This window comes from Asterias amurensis, chromosome 5, assembly GCF_032118995.1.
Source record: "Asterias amurensis chromosome 5, ASM3211899v1".
Classification (NCBI taxonomy): Eukaryota; Metazoa; Echinodermata; class Asteroidea; order Forcipulatida; family Asteriidae; genus Asterias; species Asterias amurensis.
In genome coordinates, this window is record NC_092652.1 from 10,782,780 (window position 1) to 10,809,154 (window position 26,375).

General features: G+C 38.0%; 3 protein-coding genes across 17 annotated transcripts in view; 2 read left to right on the forward strand and 1 right to left on the reverse strand.

Moving 5' to 3' along the window:
- Positions 1-5,942, forward strand: part of LOC139936990 (uncharacterized) — a 42,646-nt gene extending 36,704 nt beyond the window's left edge. For 9 of the 12 annotated variants that reach the window (XM_071931894.1, XM_071931893.1, XM_071931898.1 and 6 more), the window contains 3 exons: positions 1,638-1,730; positions 2,587-2,772; positions 3,180-5,942. In XM_071931894.1, the coding sequence (XP_071787995.1) occupies positions 1,638-1,730; positions 2,587-2,772; positions 3,180-3,329 (429 nt within the window). In that variant the 3' untranslated portion in view covers positions 3,330-5,942. The remainder of the gene's footprint in view (positions 1-1,637; positions 1,731-2,586; positions 2,773-3,179) is intronic. The other 3 variants (XR_011786043.1, XM_071931896.1, XM_071931897.1) reach the window with 3 other exon arrangements.
- Positions 5,943-6,079: 137 nt separating this feature from the next.
- Positions 6,080-23,098, reverse strand: LOC139936989 (zinc phosphodiesterase ELAC protein 1-like). Of its 2 annotated transcripts, none has more exons than XM_071931890.1 (13): positions 23,013-23,098; positions 21,503-21,703; positions 20,395-20,540; positions 19,232-19,333; positions 18,372-18,521; positions 16,040-16,087; positions 15,738-15,822; positions 14,660-14,976; positions 13,928-14,022; positions 13,245-13,340; positions 12,289-12,437; positions 11,635-11,766; positions 6,080-10,506 (listed from the first exon to the last, which is right to left on the reverse strand). In XM_071931890.1, the coding sequence occupies exons 2-13, from the start codon at positions 21,693-21,695 to the stop codon at positions 10,289-10,291; spliced, it is 1,731 nt and encodes a 576-aa protein (XP_071787991.1). In that variant the 5' UTR covers positions 21,696-21,703; positions 23,013-23,098; the 3' UTR covers positions 6,080-10,288. The 2 variants fall into 2 exon arrangements, with proteins under 2 accessions (XP_071787991.1, XP_071787992.1); XM_071931891.1 differs by lacking the exon at positions 23,013-23,098 and adding an exon at positions 22,707-22,986.
- A 91-nt stretch (positions 23,099-23,189) lies between these two features.
- LOC139937425 (uncharacterized) overlaps positions 23,190-26,375 on the forward strand; it is a 52,384-nt gene continuing 49,198 nt past the window's right edge. The window contains exons 1-2 of one of the 3 annotated variants that reach the window (XM_071932567.1): positions 23,190-23,307; positions 25,854-26,127. In XM_071932567.1, the coding sequence (XP_071788668.1) occupies positions 26,085-26,127 (43 nt within the window). In that variant the 5' untranslated portion in view covers positions 23,190-23,307; positions 25,854-26,084. Of the gene's footprint in view, positions 23,308-25,824; positions 26,128-26,375 lie in introns of those variants that run through there. The other 2 variants (XM_071932564.1, XM_071932565.1) reach the window with 2 other exon arrangements.

Sequence of the window (26,375 nt, forward strand, 5' to 3'; positions counted from 1 at the left end):
CCAACTATGGGAATGTGTGCTTTGATGTGAATTTAATAACATCAAGATAAACTAAACAAAGTGAATTTATATGAAGATGAAAAGATGTCAAACAAACTGTTAAATAACAAGGGAACAATTTTCAAGAGCTGCTTAGCAGAAGATCCAGCCGCAGCAGGAGTTCATATGATACCATCTCCATGATGATACCAATCACATGTATAAAATTTTACTTGCTTGTTTGGCTGGTAACTTGATTCTGCTAAGCACTTAGCAAATGTGTGTTCTTAGTAGTAGCTCTCTTAGAATCTTAGGCCGAATCCGAATTGATGGCTACAGCTAAGGCTATGGCTGTTACTAAGGGTGCTGCTAAGGACGTCCTATACCTCAACGCATGGTGACGCGGAAATCTAGCCGTAGCCGTAGCTGTAGCCGCTAATTCGGACAGGGCCTAACATTGTCATTCTTTTAACACTTGAACAATAGTAAAGACAGATTTTTAAAACCTTGCAAATACAAAGCATGATTTTGCAGTTTATTAACACATGTACTAACTCATATTTCTTCCAGTAGTGTTTATTTTAATGTTAGCACAGTAATTAGTTAACAAAACAAAAAATGTTGATTATAATTAACATAACATTAACGTTCTGTAATTTGATTGTATATATATATATATCATTTGTAACTTAGTGAGAGCTAAAAGCACATGTGACTCATTGACGGAAATTGAATCTAAACCTTACTCAATCGTCACAACTAGAAGGTGAAGAAAAAAGAACATTTCTTTGAAAATTCATTCACAACAAGTGTGATTCACAGGCAAACCTTATACAGAAAGTTTGCAATGAAGCAATGGCCTGACTGAAATTCAATCTCTTTGATTAGCACGCATAGTTCCCGCTGTTACTTAGTTCACTGTTTCTGGTCATGAGGGACATTAATACAAATTGCTGGTTGGTATTGTTAATGGTTTATTTAATCTGAATAAAAAACAACCAAGAGGTCTACAATATTCAAATTTAACAAGTGTTTACAGAGGTACACAAAATTGAATTAATAATAAACTGGCAAAATCTATACAAATACACACACGTATTGTTTTAAATAAAATAAAAAATGAGGCAAAAACTGGAAAAAGCATGCAATAAAAAAATAATAAGGCAAAAAGCATACATCTATATACATACACAAAATTTACCCAGCAACCCAATAATTTATTTCATGACTCTGGCTGATGAGGGTTTCTGTAGAGCTCAGTATTGCGTTTTTGTATGTGAAAGCCAGAAGTCAAAGCCGCTCTAAATTGTATATTACAAGTGGTAGTTTTCTCCGGGGGTAATAAGTGAAGTAGTTGCTGCTGTGAAAGCTCATTCAATTTTTCTGGTAAATAGGCCGAATCCGAATTGGCGGCTATGGCTATGGCTACGGCTGTTGCTAAGTGTGTCGCTAAGGACATCCTATACCTCAACGCATGATAACGCGGAAATCTCGCGGTAGCCGTAGCTAGTTTGGACACGGCCTTAGTTGCTATCACTATCTTCCTTGGTGGTGACTAATCATACTCTCAATGTACTTTCAAATATTTTGCTCAAGGCCTTATCAGCAAAACTGGGAGTTTTACATATCGATGTTTATTTGTTTGTTTTGTTGTTCAGATTGAATCGAAGAAGTTGGATTTTAGCAAAACATCATCGAAGGTCGGATCAAAAGATAATCTGAAACATCAGCCTCAGGGCGGAAACAAAAAGGTAAACCAAGGATGACATGAATATCTTATGCTATGGTTTAAAAATGTGCAGGGGTCCCCCTAGTCTTGGTACAAGATGTTCTTGTAGAGAACCATATAAAACCATAGGCCCATGTGTGTTGGGCAGAGCAGAGAACTGTGATAGCTGAGTGATAATGAACAACAGCGTCTTGCAAAAAGACTAGGGTCTCCAAAGCTCTTGAGTATTTGATCCAACTTTATTTTGTATTTCTTTCTTTTTACAGAATATCATTGAGTAAGCAGAATTTTGTAAATGACAATTGTTCAATTTTCATGACTATTATAAGCCTTATCTGAAATGTTAATCATTGGTACTTAACGTACCATAAAGTACTGTATATTTTAGTGTTTATGGGCGATATTGTATTTTATCATTTTGGATGCAGTGTCAGAGTTTAAAATGTTTTTTTATTTTATATCTATAGTTTACAAATGTGTTTCTTAAGGTTTTGAGTATCTTAACAATTGTTCAACTTCCATTACAAGTCTAAGACCTTATATGAATTACCAGTTATAAAGTAGGCCTACTGTATGTTTTAGTGTCTATTGGTGATTGTGTATTTTTATCATTTTTATGCAGTGTCATAGTTTTTAAATGTTTTTTTATATAAAATATTATCTATAGTTTATAAATGGGTTTCTTAAGCATTTGAGTATCTGACACTATTTTATTTTTTATTTATTTTGTTACAATTGTTCAACTTGTATAACCTAAATGTAAACCATCAGTAGTTATAAAGATTTGTTTACTTAAATGTTGGTCGACGAATGTGTATTTAAGCTTCTTATCCAGTGTGAATGTTATTATTTATTAATCTTTCGTTGTTTGTCTGTAGATTATAAATGAGAAGATTGAGTTTAAAGCAGAATCTAAGATCGGATCGAAGGATAATATCAAACACCAGGCTGGAGGTGGGAAGGTTAAGATCCTGAATGAGAAGGTTGACTTCACGGCTAAGGCTGCACCTAAAGTTGGCTCCAAGGATAACATCGAGCATAAACCAGGAGGGGGAAATGTCCAGGTAGGGATGTCAGTTCAGTTTCTGACATTGTCTGTTTCCGTATCAGGCATGACACTTGTGTCCTTAAGCAAGACACTTCACCATTGCTTTGTCCTTCGGAGGGGACGTAAAGCCGTTGGTCCCATGTGTTGTGTAACGCATGTAAAAGAACCCAGTACACTTATTGAAAAGAGAAGGGGTTCGCCCCGGTGTTCCTGGCTGTGGCTGCTGTATGCGCCGTAGCACCTCGTAAACCGTGGGTGCTAAATAACGTTGAGAAATCGGTCAATGAGAAAATACTGTAGAAGGTGAATTAATTGTTACCATAGTTACTGATAAAAAAGTATAATTTTCTTATACAATATTACCCTTTTATGAATTTTGTATCCACTTTTTGTTATAAGCTGCTTTCATTTTCCCAATTTCAGATCATGGATGAGAAGTTAGTGTTTAAGGACACAGCCTCTCCACGGACTGATACAGGAGTAAAGGAACCCAGGTCACCGGGCGGGTCACTCTCGAGGTCATCTCGAGGATCCAGGTCATCTGTGGGGTCACAGGAGGGCAAGACTGAATGAATCACGGCCGCAAAGGAATCAAAGAGGTGAACTCTCTCTCATCACTATCCCAGAGTCATTGTCACCCATTTGGGATATAATAAATACCCCGATTGAGACCCTTGTATCCCAAGGAGGGTATCAATGTACCCCAATCGAGGAAACCTTTGGGCTACTAACAAAACCTCATCCTTCTATATAGTTTGATGTTTAAAGATAAGTCAAATGTTAGCCTTTAAGTATGGAGAAATACATTTTAGCTGTTTAAGACAGAGTTATTGTGTATCTTAGGATATCAACATGAAGTGTTCTGGGCCTTCATACATGAAACAGTTGTAGGATCTTGAGCCACAATGTACACCCAGTGGATCGGAGACCAAGTTATCGGCCATGGTCGTTGTTTTCCCAGGGCATGGCGAGTCACTGACTGCACAGCCTGCAAGGTATTTGAAATCCCAAATGGTCTATAAGTCACAGGTGTTGACTGCTCAAGTTGAGTTGTGTTTTAGTTGACAAGTTGTCCAACTGTAAACATAATGATTTATCTGTGTCTTTCTGTTCCCAATTTCATAGAGCTAGTTTTAAGCAGAAAGGGAGATAGGCACACTAAGCACAACAAAGGTATGCTTACTAGAATAAGTTTACCAAGCAAACTACGTTGTCACATGTACAATCTGTAACTTACATCTGCCTCCATTGCTTAGCAGCAAATTATTAAGCAATATTTTGCGTAAATCATTGGGCAGATCTTTGGAATTGTGCCCTGTTTGAAAAACACCTCCATCCTAACTTCCCCAAATCCATTGATTCTTTGAGTGTGATTTTGATCCTGGTTCACTTGGAAGAAGAAAAAACCATTTTGAGTTGATTCCAGTCCTAGGTTTGGATGTAGATTCCTGGCATTCTGTTGGCTTATAGTGGATCACTGGAAATGTGAATGGATTCTGGTAAATGCATTGTACTTAAAGCCATTAGACACTTTCTGAACAGAACAAAAATTGAAAGTTCACAGATTTACAAATAACTTACAGGGTTTACAGAAGGTAATGACGAAAGACTTCCCTTGAAATATTATTCCATGAAATGCTTTATTTTTTGAGAAAGTATTAAAACAATTATCAATTCTCGTTTTTGAGAATAACAGATTTTTTTTAAACACAGGTCATGACACGGCGAAACATGTGGAAACGGGTGGGTTTTCCCGCTATTTTCTCCTGACTCCAATGACCGATTGAGCCTAAATTTTCACATTTTTATATATAAGTTGTGATACACAAAGTGTGGGCCTTTGGACAATACTGTTACCGATGTTGTGTGATTGCTTTAGGCATCAGCAAGATATTGAAATGCACATCTGGATTAATTTCTACTTATGGTGAATCTACTTGAATTTAAAAAAAAAAACTCAGGAAATATGGAAATGAAAAAGTGGTATTTAAGCTGTTGCAAACTGCTAACCTAAAATAGCAGTATGAATACTTAAAGAAAGAACGGTATGAGTCCTTAAAGAAAATAGTTGGTGGCCTGACATTTCGACCCTAGCAGAGTCTTTCTCGACAGCTAAAAATATGGAAATATTACTGTTCCTTTGATATGAATCCAATTTCATAACCTACTTATTAATTCTGCTCCTTCACTCACAGGGTGTACCATAGCTTTAAGATTTTTATGTTTCAGTCAAGAAGTTCACTAGTTTGAAATAATTTAAAAGTACAATCTGAGTTTAAATAATCGTTTAAAATCAAGTAGAATGATTTAAAGCTCCCAATTTTTCAAAATTCCAACTGAACAACATTGGAGTTATTTTAATTTTGTGTTAGGGACACTGATGGCACCTCGAAATGAGATGGTTTTGTAACAGTTTTGTTATTTTATTTCAGTCAGGTTCCTATTTTTATTTTGCAGAAATTTTTGTTTAAATTTTCTTTTTACAAATGCATTTGTTTTAAACTACCTAACAGCGTTATTTTGTTTACACTTACATCCTTTTTTGAAAATTTTATTTTGTTTTGAGAAATGATTTTTTTCCCCCTCCTGTACTTAATTGCAATTTAAAACTTAAGGAAAGCACCGTCGAAGTTACTTGCAGTGTGTTAGTTTTCAGAATTGCATGCGTTGCTTTAAACGTTAGAATTAGATGGTTGATGTTGACACAGGACAGACTTCTACCTCTCAGGGAACTAACAAAATGTCTCTGTGGTTTTTTACACATAGAGAAAGTTATTATTTTAGAATATGTTTTCTGTCGTGGAATGTACCAAAAGGTTGTTTCAGTAGAAGTTTGAACTTGTTTTAATATGAAGTAGTCCTATCCGAACTGAAGAACCCTCAATGGTTGTTTAAAGCTGCGTTTTATGATTTTTCTAATTCACGATGCGTCAACGATTTTCAATTAAAACTCCCATGTGGTTTAAATGTAATTTTCAAGAATTTGCTCCCGGAAATACAAGGATAAGGCAACAGTTGCAAAGCAAAACTTGAGGTCGGGAGTTTCAGACAAATTTAGACGTTCTCCAATAAAAGTTGTTTGCAAAGACATGTGATGACAACTATTTTTGACTGACTTGAGCTGTGTCTCAAACTGATAATTTCACAATGCATTGAACCTCCCCTAAAAACAAAATAAAAAATAAACTGACAAATAAATATATTTGTTTTTAAATCTCACAGTTTTAAGAATGTAGAAAAGCAATAAAGAGAGTTTTAGAACAAGATATTTTTTAGAGGGGTAGTTTTTCAGGATATTTGAAGGCAGGGTGTGATACCCACATGGAAAGAAAATTTTAAGAAACTGTTCCCGATAAATAAATTAATTATATATTTTGTGAAAGTGAACAAAACCAATTTTAATTGATCAAAAGATCAAGTATAATAGCAAAACATCATGAAAATAAAGCAATTCCTTCAAGTTAACCATTTTTATGAGAGGTGTATTTTGTAGGATCTGAAATCGTTCAAAGATAATATCAAACAATTGTATAAATATTCATATAGCTTTAAGATCAAATCTTCAAATTTTTCCTTGTAATGTGACACAAGTTAATAACCAAGACCACACCTGGTTGAATATTATATTGCAGGGCTGCAGGACATAATTCTGTTCTCTTAAAGGCTTCATTTGATTACAAGCCATAATCTGAAATGTCTGTAAACATTCCCTTATCTTTAATGATTTATCAAATGGTTATATATTATACGTTTTCTCATATTTGGGCATCATTGTGCATGGGATGGAAAAGCATTATATTAGCTTGTTTTTCACACTGTCACATATTTGGGACAACAAATTTATCCTCCAGTAGACTTGCGGACAACTTGTTAAATATCTGTCGTGGTGATAGCGAAATGGCTCTCTCACAACTTTCTTGGGGGACTGCTGCTCTGCGTGAGTCTAACACAGCTCTCATGACTACAAGATGGGACCTTAGTCGTGCGTGAGAGCTGTGTAGTTTCGCGCAAAGCAGCAGTTTCGCAACTGCAAGAGAGAAGTTTAGCTATCACCTGCGACATACATTTAACGACTTGTCCACTAATCTAATCCTCCAGCAAACTTGCAACAGATGAAAAACGAACACAAAAAAACCTCAGTTTTTAACTGTTAGTACCTCTTGTAGGTGTTTTGATTATTACTGATGGTTCTACAAATAGCAAAATGTCGGAATGTTAAAATCTGGAAAAGGTTGAACTTGAAGTTTGTCAAGCCTTGCTCCATGGTCTCAGCGAGTGCTGTTTCGATAAATATGCACGGAATCGGCGCTTACGGAAGCAGGAAATTATGTGCTTACGGCAAGCGTATTTCACGGGTTAGCGACAAATTTTGGCTTCTGCGCGTGCTTACTCCATGTTACTAGACATTCTACGCTTACAAGGCTAGCGCAGAAATTCGGCGCATGCACGTAAGCGGGGAATCGTGATCGTAAGCGCAGAATTCGGCGGTAAGCAGAGCCATGAAATTGGGCCCTGGTCATTGAGCAAGGACGAGATGGCTTTTGACCAATCAGAAGTGAGGATTCTTGTTTGCTGGAGGATAATAAATTGCTCTAAATAGAAGTTGTTAATGTTGTTGGTTTAAATAAATGTAGCCTTCTTACTTTCATTCTGTTGTTGCAAACAACAAACAATACGGAGTTCATTGTGTAATGGTTTCCTATTCACATGAAAACAGTACACATGACATTTTTTATTCTTCGTACTTTCATAACAAATTGAAATTGGACCTCAATTTTCTCAAAGATTACAGCATTCTTAACATTTTAAAGAGATGTCTTCAACCAGCAGCTTTAAGGCCTGGTCACACAGGCCTCGATAACGAGAACGTTAAAAATGCGCGCCCTCAATTGCTTCTCTTTGCGTTGTTATCGTTATCGTTTTCGTGTTGGCCTGTACATTTACAGTTGAAATTTATCAGCAATTTTTCCAAGTTACCAGTGCTGTACTGTAGCTTAAATTGTTACTGTTGTTCATGTTTTATTAAGTTATACAAATTAAACTGTATAGGTTGTTATTATGTTAGAAAGTTACAGTAACTTGATGATGTGATATTGCTCTGTATTGTATAGTTTGTCATTATGGGTCATAAAAATTACGCTTTTGTTATTGTGTATTAGATTAATGAATATATGATTATTGCATGTATGATTAAACAAAATACCAGTAGTCAATTCCATAAGCCTTTTTGAGATATGGCCGACACAATGCTACAACACTATTAGGTTTGGGTAAATTTGTGTGTATACACCCAAACCAAACCGTGCACTCCTATTGCGTCCGCCATTCCTCAAAATGGCTTATACAGCTGCTTTGTACACAAATTCACTAAGCACAGCAAAACAATGCTGCTCTAACACAAAAGGCTACATGATGATTGGTTTGTTTTGTATCCAGCTAAATTTTGCTTAGTAGTATTTTTCTCTGCAACATTTTAAGCATTTGGATCCAGAGCCTGACAAATTTTATGGGTTACCTCAACTACCGATGTTACTGTTTAGAATAGCGCCCTCAGAAGGCAGCTTCAACGCCTACTTGTGGGAAGAGACATCTGATGCCTAGACAGAAATGCGTATTGCTGAGTTAAAAACTTGAAACTGGCAAAAATGCAATGGATGTGGTTGTATAGAGATGAACTTTGCATTCATTCTAAAGGAAGTAAACTTTAAAACGGCAGAGGTTAGACAACAGAATTTGGAATCATTGTGTGCTTTATAACAAGTGGATGAAGTAAAGTTGCAGGAAGAAACGGGAATATTACTTAGAACTTAGACTAAATTTAATAACACAGCTGAGCATGAACAAAAGTGTTTTGAGCCAAACGGTTTTACTTAGTTTGATACAAACAAGCTAAAATGTCATGTGATGTAAATTAAGTGTGAGACTGGTTCACTACCGCTTATCAGGCACTTATTCTCCTGAGAAATTAGAAGAATAAGAAGGGCAGACAGAATGGTGGGCGATATTTGTTTCAACTGAACCAACATTTTGTGGTCCCTTGAAAAATGCCCACGTTTGGGATTGTTTTGCCTCAATGAGAGACTTTTGGACACTTGGTGGCAGCAGACGTTCCAGTCAACTGAGATAAATTGTTTGTGTAGTTCTCCACATACGCACTTAAATAACATCGGATACACATGGTTATTCTGTCGCAACTTTGTGTGTGTCCCCATAAGTCTCCCGTTGTTTTGGTTTAGCAGTCATACAAGAAACGTTTCTACCTGTTTTTCTGCCCATTTGTGCTAAGCCAAATCTGTCCATGCTCTAGGTGTTAAACATTGATAACCATGGAAAAGGTACAACTATTCTGTGAAATAACAATCATGGTAAACAAAACGTCATAAGGTGATGTTTTTAAGCTTTATGTTGTCTCAATAACCACAAGACGTTTGTTTGTTTGTTTGTTTGTTTGTTTGAATGATCTTCCCATCAAGGGAACTCGGCAAACTCACACAAAGGGATATTATAAAACACCAAGCTGTCTACTATGACCTACCATGTCTGTCCGAACCTCAGCTGCAATATTGTCCTACCTATTCATAAAAGATTCCTTTCTTCCAGAGTGTGCAGCTTTTTATATGTTTGAAAAAAACATGCATTATTTACTGCTTTTACACTGTATATAATTAGAATTGTGTAAATAATGTGTCTATTTGGTGTTTGTGCTTTCAAGTGGAAGATATTAAAAAATGAAAAATAACAAAATCTATTGTGAAATATTTGGTTGTCCATACTGTACAGAAATGGACCCTGATATCTAGGACGTCACTGTAGTATAATACGAAAGTGTAAGGCCGTCAGGGCTATCCCCCCCCCCCCCCCTACAAACTGTAAGTTTCTCATAACCATCTTTTCATTTGTTTATGTAACAATGAATAAATTGGACGCTTCACAAACAAAGTGGTAAAGAAAGTCCTTTTACCCCCCATGTCCCCTTGTGAACAGATAAATGTACACTGTGCTGTGGTTTATATCCAGCATTTTTATCCAGGAATCTTCATTTGGCTTTTACTTTACAATGCCACTCAATAAAATAAATTGAGACACTCATGAAAAATCATTTAGATATTTATCTCAGAGACTTTATTCTTTAAACCTGCTTTACTGTTTAATACTGTACATATTTGCCAGTGACATCACTGAGAAGTCAATAGTTGCTGTGGCACTGTCGGTCACACATTAAAACTTTAAAGCGTGGCTATATTGGAATGTATGACTTTTCCCAGCCTCGGTGCAAGCTATTTGCATCATAAATTCTGAAATCTTAAATCTCAATTTTCAAAATTTGTCTCCCTTGTATGAGGCTTTGATTTGTCTTTTTTTGTACACCATGATAATTTAATCTAAACCCCTCCATGGAATGCAAAACAATATGAGCAATGTATTTTCCTCTTTTTGAAGATTAATAAAGTTTCTTATGTCTTACAAATTATAAATTGAATAACGGTGTTCTAACGACGACAGAACACAGAATGCATGAACCTGGATTAAAGTTATTTTTGAACCTCTTTTTTTCTGACTGAGATGACATCTAAATCCTCTGCTACGGCTATCGTTCCTGAGTAGTTGGCCTCAGTGGCTTGCTTATGAAGAAGCTCCACTGATTGCTCCCCCTCCTCCAGCGTCTCTGAAAGACCCTTGAAACGTTGACTGACGTGGAACAGAACTAGGCTTTTGGCATTTATCCTCGTGGCAAAACTGGCTGCCATGGCTAAAAGAGTGAAAAACAAAAATGTCAAACAGTGCAATCAGAAATAAGCAACTTTGTCAGAAAAAAAGGAAACTGCCGAAAGCATAAACAAATTGTATCGTCATGTTATACTTTTCTATAACACTTAAAATGAACAAATATAAAAAGTCAACTACAGAAATAAATGGTGCATGATCAAAGAGTAACCCCTAGAATTATTAAAAAGACTTCACACCTCATTCAATTGTTCTTGGAAATTTAATATGTGTACATGTTCAGAAGTATGTAACAATAGGCCTTTTTTGCAAACACCCATTGCGCAAGTCCCAACTATTGAATGAAGTCACCGTGGTCAAGTGGTTAGACTGCAGGACTTGCAATCACAAGGTTGTGGGTTCGAATCCCCCAGCTTACCACTGATTTCACAATGACTAGAATAAGTATTGTTGTCTAGTTACTGAATCACAATTTCTTGATTTGTGCAATTCATAATCATAGACATTAAACCAGTATTTGTATGAGAGCAATTGGGCATTGCCAGCTTGGTGTTTATATCCCCCTGTGGGAGTTTGCCGAGTTTCCTCGACAGGAAGATCATCTAAACAGGTGCATGCTGGTCTAGCTAGCTATCAAACTTGTTGATTGATAACTAGACCAGCATGCACCTTACATGTATTAATAACAATAGACCGCTTTTATATAGTGCTTTTCACGCCCGAAGGGTGTCTCAAAGCGCTTCCGACATTATTACCCCTGGTCACTGGGCCTTAAATCATTCCTTAAACCATCTCAGCTCCCTGGGGAGTATACAGCCTGTGCGCAATATATGCACTACTCAACTAAACCAATCACAAGAACCATCTCTGCCCAACAGGTACCCATTTACCCTTAGGTGGAGAGAAGCAATTATAGTTAAGTGTCTTGCTCAGGGACACAAGTGTCATGACCGGGATTCAACCACACTCTGCTGAACAGAAGCATCAGAGCTTGAGTTCGGTGCTCTTATCCACTCAGCCACGACACCCCATGCCTAATGCGCGCATACCGAGTATTTGCAACATGGTCTATTGGAGAATACCCAGTGAGTCTACTGCCACCAAGGGTTCTACAGTACCCGTGGGTTGAAGAGGACATAGTTGGTGTACTTACCCGGTGTAGAATGCCCGTTCTCTATACATCTCTCTTCAAGTTCATTATTAAGTGTAGCCTCGTGGATGAGGACGTCCGCATCCATCGCTAAATCAGCAATCCGTGAAGAGTCTCGAGTGTCTCCAAGGATAACTGCACATGAAAACATTTACATTTCTTATCTTACGTTCAATCATGAAATCCATTGAAGGGAAAGCTCAATAGGAGACTTTTGAGACGCTGGCGGCAGCAGACATAGTCCTTTTTTGTGGCTCCGAGCGTGGGTGCATTGGATGATAGCGCCCTCTCGTGGGGAAACTTTTTAGAAACCAACAGGAGAAGGTCTTCTACCAAGATTACTTAGTGAGTCATTTGTTTTGCTGAGCAGATTTATGCAACTGGTCCGAAGAGTAATGCAGACATAACGTTCCTTTTTTGTGGCTCTGAGCTTAGGTGCGCATGCTCAGTATTGGATGATAGCACCCTCTCGTGGGCAAATTTTTGAGAAATCAACAGGAGAAGGTCTTCTACCAAGATTACTTAGCAAGTCATTTGTTTTGCTGAGCAGATTTATGCAACTGGTCCGAAGAGTAATGCTGATAGCATGAACATCAAACAGTCTTGATTATCAATGTTGGACAGATTTTTTACTGTCAGACCTCACAGTTATCTCACCTATTTTTCGTCCTGGGATAGGAGGCCCCACAGCGTCTGCTGCTGATATAACTTTCCCATCTTCTAATACAATATCTTTGCCTGCTTTCAGTTGTCCATACAAGGGTCCTGCTGGGACTCCATTCATCTTCAGGAAGGCTGCCTGCAGTCTGCAATAACATTCATTGGAGAAAAAAAACACGTAAAATATTTTGATAAAAATTCATAAAAAAAGCAGAATAAGTACACATCAAAAATGTCCTTAAACTGTTTATCACAACCACGCTCTGCTGATTAGAAACACCATCGCTCGAGTCCAGTACTCTTAACCGCTAGGCCACGACATGGCTGAGGTTTCGTCTGCCTGTTTGAAGCCCCATACTGAAAGTAGTGAGGTGTCTTGGCCAAGCGGATAAGAGCACCGAACTCAAGCCCTGCCATTCTTGTTCAGCAGAGTGTGGGTTCGAATCCCGGTCAGGACACTTGTGTCCCTGAGCAAGACACTAAACTACAATTGTTTCTCTCTACCCAGGGGTGAATGGGGTATCTGTGAGGGCAGAGATGGTTCTTGTGACTGATTTTTAGCTTAGTGCACTACATATTTGGCAGCACATGTTGTGAGAGCAGTTTGTGGATGATAGCGCCCTCTCATGGGGAAAGGAACGAAAGGCCCAGTGATCAGGGGTAACAATGTTGGAAGCGCTTTGAGACATGGTGTATAAAACGCTGTACAAAAAAAACGATTATTAATATTATTATTAATAAAGGAAACTTGTAATGCGCCATGTCTGTCACAGGTGACACTCCTGGCGCAGGAACCCTAACAAAGCTAACAAAAGCACAAATTTTCAAAGTAACTGAACCTAAAGCCGAAGTGACGTTTAAGCAATGGTTTCATGACAAGAACAAGACAACTGCGATGAGATTAAAACCAACAATTCTAGATAATATTTCTCCCTACAGATATTCAGACCTACTTTCCAGGTTGCTGTTTCTCTTGGATGACATACCCAAAGCATGGTATTCTATGTGTTAGTGGTGCAGCTTTAACAATTACCTTCTTGTCCTCATATCTATAACGAAAAATACACAGAACCATTACAAACATAAATACTTGATAATCAAATGTTATCTTCACTTTTCATTATCAATGCACTACCCTGTACATGTACATGGTAAAATGTTCTTAAACTAACCTCCTTTCCTTATATTTAAGAGAGAAGTTATCGCACAACTATACAAAACATTATCAAATTAACAAATTTAATATTCTTTATCCCCAATGCAAATTTAACATCTAATCGTTGCGGTACCCACTGCCAAAACATAGGATTCATAGCAAGAGTCTAGTTGGTAAGACACTACTCTAGAATTGCAAGGGTGGTGGGTTTGAATCCCACCTGAGTTACATCTGGTGATATTTTTTCACAGGACTAGGGAAAGTACTGAGTATACAATGCTCACACACATCGGTGTATGGGTAAAAACCCAAATTAATATTATCAGTTTGACAAACAACTGGTTTGTGGGTGACAACAATGTGATGTTATTTTTTTTCTTTAGAGGAAGCAGTGATTAAACTGAAAACCAGTATTGAGACATTGGAAGGTCTCAATGTTTCAATCTTTACCCATTTTAAGAAGAAAGTGATCTTACTTACACATTCCAAGAACCATGTTCATCAGCATCAATTAATCGTCCCAAAGTTTCACTTGGATGGGTGCAATCATCAGCTTCATGATCTGGTTGCCATGTCTACTTTCACAATACAAAATGGATTATTTTGACAATTTGTACAATTGGTTATTTTGATGATCACACTCCGTTGGCCAAATTTCTCCAAGTTGTCCAGCTCGCTAGTTCAGTGCTAAAAAGCATCCGTGATTAAAATGAAGTATGGAAATCTGCAAACTTGTCCTGCTGGCTAGTCACTGAACAAGTTAAGGGCAAACTCTGCCAGAGGGTGGAATCTTATGGAGCAGAGAGTGGAGGAAGGGAAGGCCTAGACTGGGCCCACTGTCTTTATCCGCAAGGATAAAGACAGGTACCTGCTTCTAAGATTCAGTAATTCAATTGGATACAATGATATCATTGGATAAAAGGCAGTGACGTGAGCTTTCCATAGATGCCCAAACAGTACACTCCTGTCACGTCCGCCATAGAATTTGACTGCGTATCTCTATGTGAAATGAATGTAGGTCAAAGGTGCACGCCAGCTGGAGACCTGTCTCTGGCGTTATTCACGAGCTTCAAAGTGTGAGGTCAGATGTTCAGACTAGGGAAGGTCAGAAATGAGAGGGGCGGGGGAGGAAGGGTAGAGGGCGATGTTGGGATTGGTGAAGTAGGGGAGGGGGGACAGAAAGGACAGAACTGAAATCATCTTTAGGCCTACCTCCCAATCATCCGGAAGATCTGACGCTGGTGGAAGTAATTCATGCACCACATATTTATAGTTCAGCAGTGATCTTGACAACTCAAGGCTCACTCTGAGGTATTTCCTTAGTCCGGACGGTCCATAGATCTCCAGTGTTTTCTTCTTGGTCTCGTCTATTCCTTGACTAATGGTGCACAGCAGACCGGGCAGGCCGAATAAATGGTCGCCGTGTAGATGAGTGATGAAGATCTTTGTGATGCGACCTGCTTTGAGTTGACTCTTCATAAGTTGTGTTTGGGTTCCTTCACCACAATCAAACATCCAGCAGGAGCCCTCTACAAAATCAAAATGGATTCCTGACAGATTAAAGACACTGGATACTATTGGAAATTGTCAAAGACCAGTCTTCTCACTCAGTGTATCTCAACAAATGCATGAAATAACAAAACTGTGAAAATTTGAGCTTGATTGGACGTCGGAGTTGCGAGATAACTATCACAGAAAAAAACACCATTGTCACACGAAGCTGTGTGCTTTCAGATGCTTGATTTCAAGACCTCAATTTCTAAATCTGAGGTCTCAAAATCAAATTCATAGAAAATTACTTTTTTCTCGAAAACTTTGTCACTTCAGAGGGAGCCGTTTCTCACTATGATTCTCTCCCCATTACTTGTTACCAGGTGAGGCTTTATACTGATAATTACTTTGAGTAATTACCAATAGTGTTCACCGCCTTTAAGGCTAGTAATATCTGACATGGCGGCTACGGCTACATTTATAGTTTGATCGCCATGTCAACAAATGCCATCATGCTTTGAAGTATAGGACGTCCTTAGCAACAGTCGTAGCCAAAGACATCAACTTGGAAAGAAGAGCTGCCAACATTCGCCTCTTGCAATCAGGGAGATATTTTGAATATGATTCCACATTTTATTTAGCAGGATATTGAGCTCAGGAAAATGCTGAATTGACATTTAATTTTGCCGCCGCCTTTTCATTATCTTTAAACCCCGTAAGTTGAATGTCAATCTGAGGACATTGTGTTTTGTGTTACAAAAAGTACCAAAATCCTTTTGACAATTAAATTTCCACTCACCATGTCTAAAGACGGTTGAAGAAACTCCTCGTTTTGGTGTTGGGTTACAGGACGCAGTCCCAAGAAATGTAAGATCCATACCTGTCTGTTGAAAATGATTAAGTCTTATCTAAATGTATTAAGTAACTACGAGACAAAAGACATGAAACATAATGACTTAACAGTGGCAGACTGTTTTTTTACCTTGATTTTTTTAAAGAATAATAATTACAAATAAACCTTTAAAAAAAATTGAACATTATACTGTCAATTGTTTGATCTAACAACATAAGCTTCTCATGTAGATTAAATACTTTTATTACCCTTTCTATTCCCTGCTCGTCCTTGGCTTTCTTTTTCCTAGGCTCTTTCTGAAATAACATAATAAGAAGACAAGATTAAAATGAACAGCATGTAAATCATCCCTCCTACATGCCCACATTGACTTGCATGTTGGATCCTGGATGTACAAGAAATTGTAGTATTAAGTGCGGTTTGTGGTAACACCGTGTACATGTGAACAATTTTTAGTCAAGGAATCTTTATGAGTTCTGCCATCTATTTCACAAAACTCTTCCTAACTTAAAGGAACACGTTGCCTTGGATCGGTCAAGTTGGTCTTTGAAAAGCGTTGTGTATCAGTTTTTTAAAAATCGGTATGGTTAGAAAGATTTTGTAAAAGTGGAATACAATGATCCACACAAACATGCCTCGAAATTGCGTGGTTTTCGTTTTGCCTCGTCGACTAACACGGTCGGCCATTTATGGGAGTCAAAAATTTGACTCCCATAAATGGCGGACCGTTTTAGTTCGCGACGTAAAATGAAAACCGTGCAATTTTGGAGTGATACTTGTGTGGATCATTATATTCTACTTTTAACACATCTTTCTAACCATATGCATTTCATAACAAACGGTTTCAAACGCTTTTTATAGACCAACTCGTCCGATCCAAGGCAACGTGTTCCTTTAAGACTAATCTTAGGACTTAGGACGAGTCCCAACATGCAGACCTTAAGAATAATCCTAAGTTAGGAAGAGTTACTCATCCTTACTTGAGATAAGACGAGTCCTATCTCTTTGTGAAATCGACCCCTTGGCCCAATCTCATGGCTCTGCTTACCGCTGAATTCTACACTTACAATTATCATTCTTTACTTACCATCCGGGCCCAATTTCATTTAACCTGTAACCAAAAAAATTTGCTTAGCATGAAATTTCTTCCTTAATAAATACAGGAATGCCAACCAAATTTCTACGTGATTTCCAGGAGAAGCAAACAACAGCTGAATGCCAGTAACAAACATTGTGCAACAAACTAAAATTTGGTTGGTAATCCTGTTTTTATTAAGGAAGAAACTTCATGCTAAACAAATTTTTGTGCTGAAAGGCTTTTTGAAATTGGGCCCTGCCATGCACGGCAAGCGCCAAAATTCTGTGCTAGCTGTGTAAGTGTAGATTGCGGCCTTGGAAGTGTTGTGGCCGAGCGGTTAAGAGCACCGAATTCAAACTCTGGTGTTTCTGATCAGCAGAGTGTGGGTTTGAATCCCCAGCCGTGACATTTGTGTCCTTAACACGACACTTAACCATTGCTTCGTCCTTCCGATGGGACAAAAAGCTGTTCATCCCATGTGTTGTGTAACCAATGTAAAAGAACCCAGTGCACTTATCAAAAAGAGAAGGGGTTCACCACGGTGTTCCTGGTTGTGGCTGTTTCAAATCCTACTCATGTACATGTTGTTACTGCAAACCTGACTAGATCAAATCTCGTCAAGAAACAGGAAACAATGAGTCAGCAAAGAATTCAAAGAGGAAATAGAATTAGCAGTTTGCAAACTGCTTACCAAACCAAAAGAACCTATGGTATAAACGCAAAAATTAGTTAATGGCCTGAGGTTTCAACCCTAGCAGAGTCTTTATCTCGAAGGCTAAAATTGTGAAATTACAGAATAACCTAATATCTTCCTACATGTACATATATAATTTTTAGAGATGAAAGTAAACCCTTCATATATAATTTCTAAATAGTAAAACAATAGCCACTCCACAACAGTTGACAATTTGGACACAAGTTGAGCATTTAACATTGAAAATTACATCACATTGAGTTATATGATAATTGATAAATGAACTAATGGATTTACAATAGTTAAGTGGAAAACTGTATCCTGCCATTACTATGCTGATATAAAGTTTTCACTACAGGGTTTTTGTTGCTGTTCCATCTCCAAAAAAATGTAAAACACCTTGGATTGAGCAATATGTAGGCTCTTCTGAAATAAAAAGAAAATATATAAAATACCAAAGGGCATCATTTCAAGTATTTTCAACAGACGTTTGATCACCCCCACACAGCAGCTCAAAAATCCTCAAAAGTGTCCAGTGACTTTACGGAGTTTCCAACTGACGTTAAGACTTTCCAATGGAAGTGTGCTTTGCAAAATGAAAATGGCCACAAACTCTCAAAGATCCTGCAGCTGACTTCACAAAACGCTCCTAACTTAGGATTGGTTCAATGCGTCCTAATGTCTATGGATATTGAACTAAACTCATCCTAAAGTCCTAAGGTTAATCCTAAGTTAGGAAGAGCTTGGTGAAATCGACGGCTGGGTGGTCCATTTTACCCATGGACCAGAGTGGTGAATAACACAATACCTCCTGTCCAGGGATATGTCCGTTATGACTTCTTGGATCAGGTAGATCAATGTAAATCCTTCTTACTCCTCGTATGACACCTTTGGCAAGTTCCTCTTTAATATCTCTCGACACATTGCCTTTGAGGGTTTTATCCGTATTATCATGCAGCTACAAAACCAAAAAAAAGAAGACGCGTCTTTAGTGTAAAATTTAATAATTACATTTATTTGGGCAACAAACCTACAGTCCCGCAAGCCTGGTGCATTATGGTAAAGTAGCTTACTTAATGACACAAGTATCAAAACTGGGACTCGAACCCATACTTTAATGATCAGAGACACCAGAGCTCGAGTCCTTATCTTGTAATCGCTAGGCCTCGACACACCACCTAAACATTGGCAAACATTGGCAAATTGTCCAGAATTTTGCAGTTAGCAGTGCAGTGAAATTGAGTCTAAAGCATTCTCTTTTGCTTCGAACTGTATCTTTTATGAAAGTATAACACAATCGATACTGATAGCACCCAGGCTCTGGAATTCACTCCCTGAAAACCTCAGGGATATTTCATAACATCTCCATCTTTCAGCAGCAACTCAAGACACACCTGTTCACCCTTGCTTTTCCTACCACTTGAGAATTCCCTCTTTTCCATCTTGACCGGCGCCTTTGAATGGTTTTACACCAGATTAGTGCGCCTTTATAAATGCTGTGTAATTATTATTATTATTAGTTCCCTTACAAGAAATCCATTTTTCTGACAAGAAAGAATTAGTTCCCTTACAAGAAATCCATTTTTCTGACAAGAAAGAATTATTTTTATAATGACAATATAGATTTGCCAAAAGGTATTTAAAAAGAAGAACAAAATTGTCACTCACCGTGCGGTCTAGAAATACTAGAACATCTCGTGCAACAATCATCGAGTTACACCCACATTTTTTTGATACGCGATTGCGCAATTTAACCAGCCGCGGTGGCCTCTAGACAAACAGAAGAAGAAAAAAACTCAGGTAAAATTTGTCCTTTTCAATTCTGCCTAGATATAATATAAATTAAAGGAACTGTCAGCTTAAAGTAACCATATCAATAGACTCTGTCTATTGGAAAATTAGTAATTTTTTTATCACAAAATTGAATTTTACCTTGGAGCCCCTCTAGACAATTAAGGTGTAAAAAAAATTCAGTCAGAGAGACTGAGTATTTTCTGGATGTATTTTTTCAATGATGTAACTCGTTCAATAACCAGGAGTGGATTTGACAAAGAGTTTAGACTAGTCTTATCTCCAGTAAGGTTGAGTAACTCCCTTTAATTGTCTCCTGACAATGACTAGAGCAAGCTAGTCGAAACGTTGAGACCAATTCAGAACTGACTCCGTGGCAGTACAGTTAATTACGATCCTATAAGCTAAAGTAGTAGTCCAAGTCTATTGTCTATACCATCCGCCCTGGTAATAGTTAAAAGCAGGTCAGTTCTTTTCAGAACTGAGAAGTCTCCCAAACCCCTGATTATCTACTTCACGGCAGTAGAATAAGGCAAGACAGTTCACTAAAGAACAAACTCTACCTGGCAAGTAGATACACACACCGCAAACCAAATATATATCCCTTTAATTGTTTGTAATAACTTCTAAAAAGTCCTAGGACTAGTCTTAAGTTAGGACTATTGTGGAATCTACCCTCGTTGCTTGATTACTAAGCCTGAGGAAGTTACTGGCCAATGACTATTACATATAAATAATTAGCCCGATGCAAATTTCAATCTATTAAATCGTTGCCGTACCCGCTGCTAAAACATACAAGTAGGATTCGAAATGCCTCTAGCTATAGGGCAATCTCGGTAGTCTAGTTGGTAGGACTCGGCTCTAAAGGTTTCGGGTTTGAATCCCACTCGCGTAATATGCTCGTGGTATTTTTTCATCGAGCTCGGGAAAGTACTGAGTATACAGTGCGTAGACACAACTGTTATTATTTTAGCTAAAAGCAAAATAATATTCTTAACCCCGATGCGCATTTCCATCTATTAAATTGGATAATTATTCACCTTTCTGGGATCTTTTCCATATTTGCAGCGTTTAAGTTGCTTGCCAAGAATCATAAATGGTACTCCTGTCAGTGGAAGAACGGACCGCCTCTCATGGCCAGCTAAATCATTAAACCTGATGCGATGAGATTGCATCTTCAGACATTCTGAAGAAATGATAAATAAGACAGTGTAATGCAGTATTAGGCTTTGAATGTTATAAGCAAGACACTTAACCGTGATGCTTCGTCCTTTGGATGGGATGTAAAGCAGTTGGTCTCGTGTGTTGTGTAACACACATAAAAGAACCCAGTGCACTTATCTCAAAAAGAAAGGGGTTTCCCTGCTTTTTTTTCTGGTTTGATTGGCAGCATATTACACCTTAGAACCTTGTCAACCATTATATGGTGCTTTGTAAAAGGAGTAGGTCTCATAATTCAAACGTACATTGTGTAGTCCCACATACATGTACCTTGCAGGAAAGTACTGAATGTTGAAGCGCCACTGGGTGACAGATATGAACACTGTGTAAGAAACCACCTTTATTATTATTATTATTATTACAAGGCAACGTGGTAATTTCACCTTGATGAAAAACATATAAGACAATGGGGGACTTTTGGGACTTTGCAGTGTTGGTGGCAGCAGACTAATCAAGAAAATCCATTGTTCTCCGTAGGGTGCGACGTCGATTGGCCAGTAAAATAAACACATTTTCACCCCTTTATAAAAAAGTTCCTCTCAGTTCCCCCGTACCTAAACCCCCAAAAATAGGATATAGAAAGGTTTGCGGTAACACCATGTAATGACTATCTCTAATGAGTTGGGGTGGTTCTGAAAAGAACCGTTGGTTTCAACTGAACGTTTCGCTCAGTATGCTCTGATCGTCTTCTGGAGAAAGCTGGACTCTTATGCTGCATGCTGCTTAAGTACTGTGGAGGCGGATTAGCTTGGTGATGCACGAAGGGGGACATAGAGCTTCATTTCATGCCTCTATTTCTTTTCAGAACCACCCCAACTCATCAGAGATAGTCGTTACATGGTGTTACCGCAAACCTTTCTATATCGTATTTCCACCATGCAAAGTTTCAAATCCTAAAAAGGAGGAAACAAACCCCACCAAACCGACCTTCAAGTGGTAGTCCAAAGCCTTTACTTTGGACATACAGTCTAAACTTGGCTGATGTGTTGACTTCGTACAGTTGTATGACGTCTTTAGCCTCCTCTAGCGACGCTACATAACCATAGAAGGAGCGTGGGTTCTTTACGAGTTCAGCAAACTGAGACCCATAGTAAGGTACTGCTTCTGTGGCTTCATCCATTACACCTACTGCACAGTGAGATATACTTGGAAAATTTACATTGATTATGTTACAAACGAACCTGATGAATACCCCCCCCCCCCCCAACAGGCCTTGAAATAATACAAGGCACCCACTGCAATACAACGATCCATTAGGCTCCGTCCATGGTGCAAGTGTGAGCAAGAATATGTGAGCCTCTCCAATGCCATTCTGCACAACTCTGCCGCGCGCGCCAAGCAAACGCGCACGCATGTCAGACTTTATAGTGTCAGACTTTTGGTTGTGATGGTCCATACGCAATGGGACGGAGCTTAATGGACCGGTGTATTGATGTGGGTGTCTGTATTATTTCGAGGCCTCGTTGGGGTATTCATCAAATTTGCTTGTGGTGCCCTTTGCAAAGTTCCAATACAAATTTTAAATTTCCTCATAGAAGTGCCCCTTACAAGAGAAAAATTGCTGCGCCCCCTTCAAGAACGAAACTCAAGGCCTGCTTCCTTTCCAAATAATTTTAACTGCTTCATCTTTAGTTGGGGCCCACCTAAAGATGAATGGTTGGCCCAACTAAAGATGAAGTAGTCAATTTAGGAAAGGCCTTCCTTTGATTAGAACATCACAAGCTGGACACAAAGTAGTTGCGATAATGTAAACACTCCTGCAGAGGCCTCCGGCCACGTCATCGGCAGGAGGGTTGCGTTATCGCAACTAGACACAACAAAGCTACGATTTTAAAAACTGAAAGAAAATGTGTCAGGGAAATTAATGCATTAGTGTTAGATATAGAGTAAGTCTTAAGGAAACCCATCTTAATTAAGCCCATGTCATTGTCAACGTTTAGGAGTGGCTAATGTTTCACGACTACTGAAATAATATGCTACATCTAGGATTCTAATCAGTTTCAGTAGACCCAGTAACTGGGGCGCTGTACTCCTTTTTTCAAATTTTGACATTATCGGTCATGTCAAAATTTTAAAAAAGGAGTACAGTGCCCCAGTTTACTGGGTCTACAGTTTCAGTAAACTTACATACCTCTAGATACATGTACAAGTACCCATAACCTTACTCCATGGTTCCACTAATAATAGGGTAGGGGAACAGAGACAGTGAAACTTCCGCTGCATATGATAATGGTGCAGGACCACCACTCCATCCATACCATCACTTCCATGTATTGCATTGGCAAATTGCATTGGATTTCCATTACATGATTTTGTTATGAATTTGGAAAGTGTTTGTCCAGTGTCTGCCTATGTTCCTGGACACAACTTACCATCAATTTATAAAATAATGCCAATAATAGTAAACCATGTAGGTGGACCTTCGATACGAACTTACCTCTATTGACTAGATTGCTTACATTCGCCACAAATTTAAGGTATATTGCCGCATGTGATCACTGTGTTTTGGTTTGAAAGTTAAAACCAAACAAAAACATTGTTCATTTCATTACCAATAGAGGGCGCAAACTCATGTTTGCCCGTCCAAAAAAATCGATGACAACAAGTCTTCGAATTTTGATGTTGTAGAGAACGCGGCTTCCCAAGGACATAATTTATGAGCCCTTTGGGGTTGTTTCTAATCTTAAACCAATTTAGAAGCTACATAACGTGGACATGATACAGTGTGGATGGTAAGTGTGAAATGTGGGTGATTGTAACATGTTATTTCTCGTCGAGAAATGAGAAAATTAATAAATTACACAGAAACGTAACGCAAACAAGTCTGTTGACACACACGCAGTCACAGTGCAGTGACAGTCCGAAAGTTGTTCAGCGTGTTGGGGTTGACTGACGAATTTTGTTCAATAGGGCCTACTATTACTAACGGAGAAACCAATGCAGTGCGGTTAGCGTACCGTGTCTGGGTTGAATTTTACATAAAATTTCAAAATAAACAGCCTGTACTATTACGCCGGCAAAACAAAAAATGAAGGAAGGAATTGACACATCAGAGTGAGTCTTCAGACGAGCTTAATACCTTTGTGCTAAAATTCTTTTCTTCATCACTAATTAAAATTAAATGAATATTACTTATTATTAATAGTATACTAGAGTCCTAGACGTTCAATTCATGCTCATATCATACTTGCTACTGCTAGAGCAGTTTAATTGTTGGATAACTCTCCGTATGCTGATCCTGCCACCACCTTTTCACTAATTTTTACAAAAAGGGATACCTCGTTTGAGATAATTAGATATTTCATATCGAATAAAAAGTGGTGGCGTGATACGGACAATTTTCCTAATTGGAAATTACTATAAAAATATGACATGTTAGAGTAGTTGGTTTAGATACTTTGTGGAGTTTTCCTTACAAAATTGTCTAGCACTAATATAATTTGCCGGAGATGAGATGACAATGCTTGGCAAAGTATTCCAGCCTTTTGGGGTGGATGGGAAAAACTACTAGTGCAGTGTTGCCATGCCCATGCTATGGCCCAGGCCTATGGAATGATGAATTTGGTGGAAATGCAGAGGGTGGAAATGCAGATGGTCAAATGTAGCTAAAATTGTTTTCTTGATCATTGTGCAAAGTCACAGAGAGGAATATCAACTAGATTTGAATTCGGGTCATCTCGTACCCAAGTCAACTCGTACCCATGTCAACTTGTACCCGAGTCAACTCGTACCCAAGACAACTCGTACCCAAATAAATTGTTACAAAATTTTGGAGTTTCAACTCGTACTGATAAATATTGTGGTTTATTTATTTTTTGCTATGTAAATCGTACATTTATTTATTCATTGTTGTTATGATTTCTTTTTTTCATGTTGCAGATACATGTAAAAAGATAATCAGAACATACGCAGATGAATGAATGGAATGAATTTTATCATGAAATTTTCTAATGGGAACTCTTTAACAAGAAAAACACGTAACGTTTGCGTACTATACATTGTATGTTTTTACATTGGTGAGTTTGTTTTTGCGCAAAAAAGAGAAGAACATAAAAAAAAGTTAACCCTTTTTACGTCTCATATTTTGTCTTTATAAGCACCAAACATTAAAAACAAAATTACAGCCTGCCTGTTTAAAACATTGGAAGAATACTACTGTAAAACATCTTAAAGAAATCATCCCCCCCCCCCCCCCCCCCGAGAAAAAAAAGGGCAGAAGAGAGATGAACATCTAGCATTATTATAAACAAAATTCGTGAGAAGGTATTATTTTTAATAAAAGTAAGTAGAACATAAATTTTTATTTCCCGTCGCTTATAAAATCACGCCGCACGGATTCTCCGTATCGGCGTACGTTATACGGTACGAGTTGACTTGGGTACGAGTTGACCTGGGTACGAGTTGACTTGGGTACGAGTTGACTTGGGTACGAGTTGACTTGGGTATAATATTTTGGGTACGAGTTGACTTGGGTACGAGTTGACTTGGGTACGAGTTGACCTGTTTCGCTATGTTCGCTAGATTTAGTTCAACCAGTCAGTTGAAGTTTAAAAAATATTTGTGTAACTTCATTTCCTTTTTCCTTTCTGCACTTCATTCAAACCCAAGACAAAATGCAAATTAAACATCAAGTGATGGTAACACCAATGCAGTCATAGACATGAGGTTTGATCCGTTATCGTCTTCTAGTGGAGACGATCGTTGATAGCGGAACAAACCTCATAGTTCTATTTTTTTTAGGAGTAATACCAACTTAGATCCCGAATACAGGTGCGAACAAAAACTCAGATATTAAACAGCTGGGCTCCAAGGTCAAAATCAGAATTGTAATCCTATCTTTTAAAAAAACAAAAAAACATTCAGTCTCTAGCCATGGGTTACCCTGGAATAATTATCTGGGATTTATTATTTTCCTCACACATCTAAAACTGAAACTTTCCTTCTTGTCTTTGTTTGCTTTTCTGAGAGTCTTTGGCTCCACAATCAGAAAACATAAAAATGAAATAAAATGAAATATATGTAAACTTTTCAGATTAGGATGATCATCACTGCGGTGCCATTTTGCATTTGACATTAGCCAATATTTTTTAGTTTATTTGTATTTTTACAAAAGTTACTTAATTTATGAAATGAAGAGGCGCCTTCTTTCTGCTCCCCCTCCCCCCAAACAAAAAAGAAGAAGAAGAAAAAACATTTTGTGTATAAATAGTGTTAAATGTTATGAATGTTGTTTCAAATTTCAATCACGTCACTTCCAGCTTTGTTTTACGTCCAGCAGGGCTTGATTACCAGGCGAGTGGATACCAACTATAGTAGAGTATTATGGAGCCAACCTACCGAGACCCTCCACTAGGCTGATCTGTACGCAGTGAAACAAGGAATATAATAGTCTGGTAGTACTTTACTGTCTGTTAGATCAGTCCACACTCATCTTGGATAAAGCCAGCCATCTGCTCCAAGCAGCAGGTACGCTACGCATGTAAATTCAGGTGTACTTTTTGTGTCCAAAATGGGTGCACAGAATGGAAAAGCCTACGATTCTGCGAGTGAACGTAAGTAGACAAATTTATACATTGACAATTTTGATAACTAACACAAATATCTGTTCTGAACTGACATTTATTAAAATTATTCCCTCCATCCTGAACTCACAATTATTAAATTTAAAAAAATAAAAATATTTTTGCAATACTCAAGCTTTTTATGGTCAGAGCCAGGCAAACTTGTTGTATAAAAGGCCGAAATGAATTTCCCATCGTGGATAATAAAGTGAATTGAAATTGAAATTGAAACTAACCAT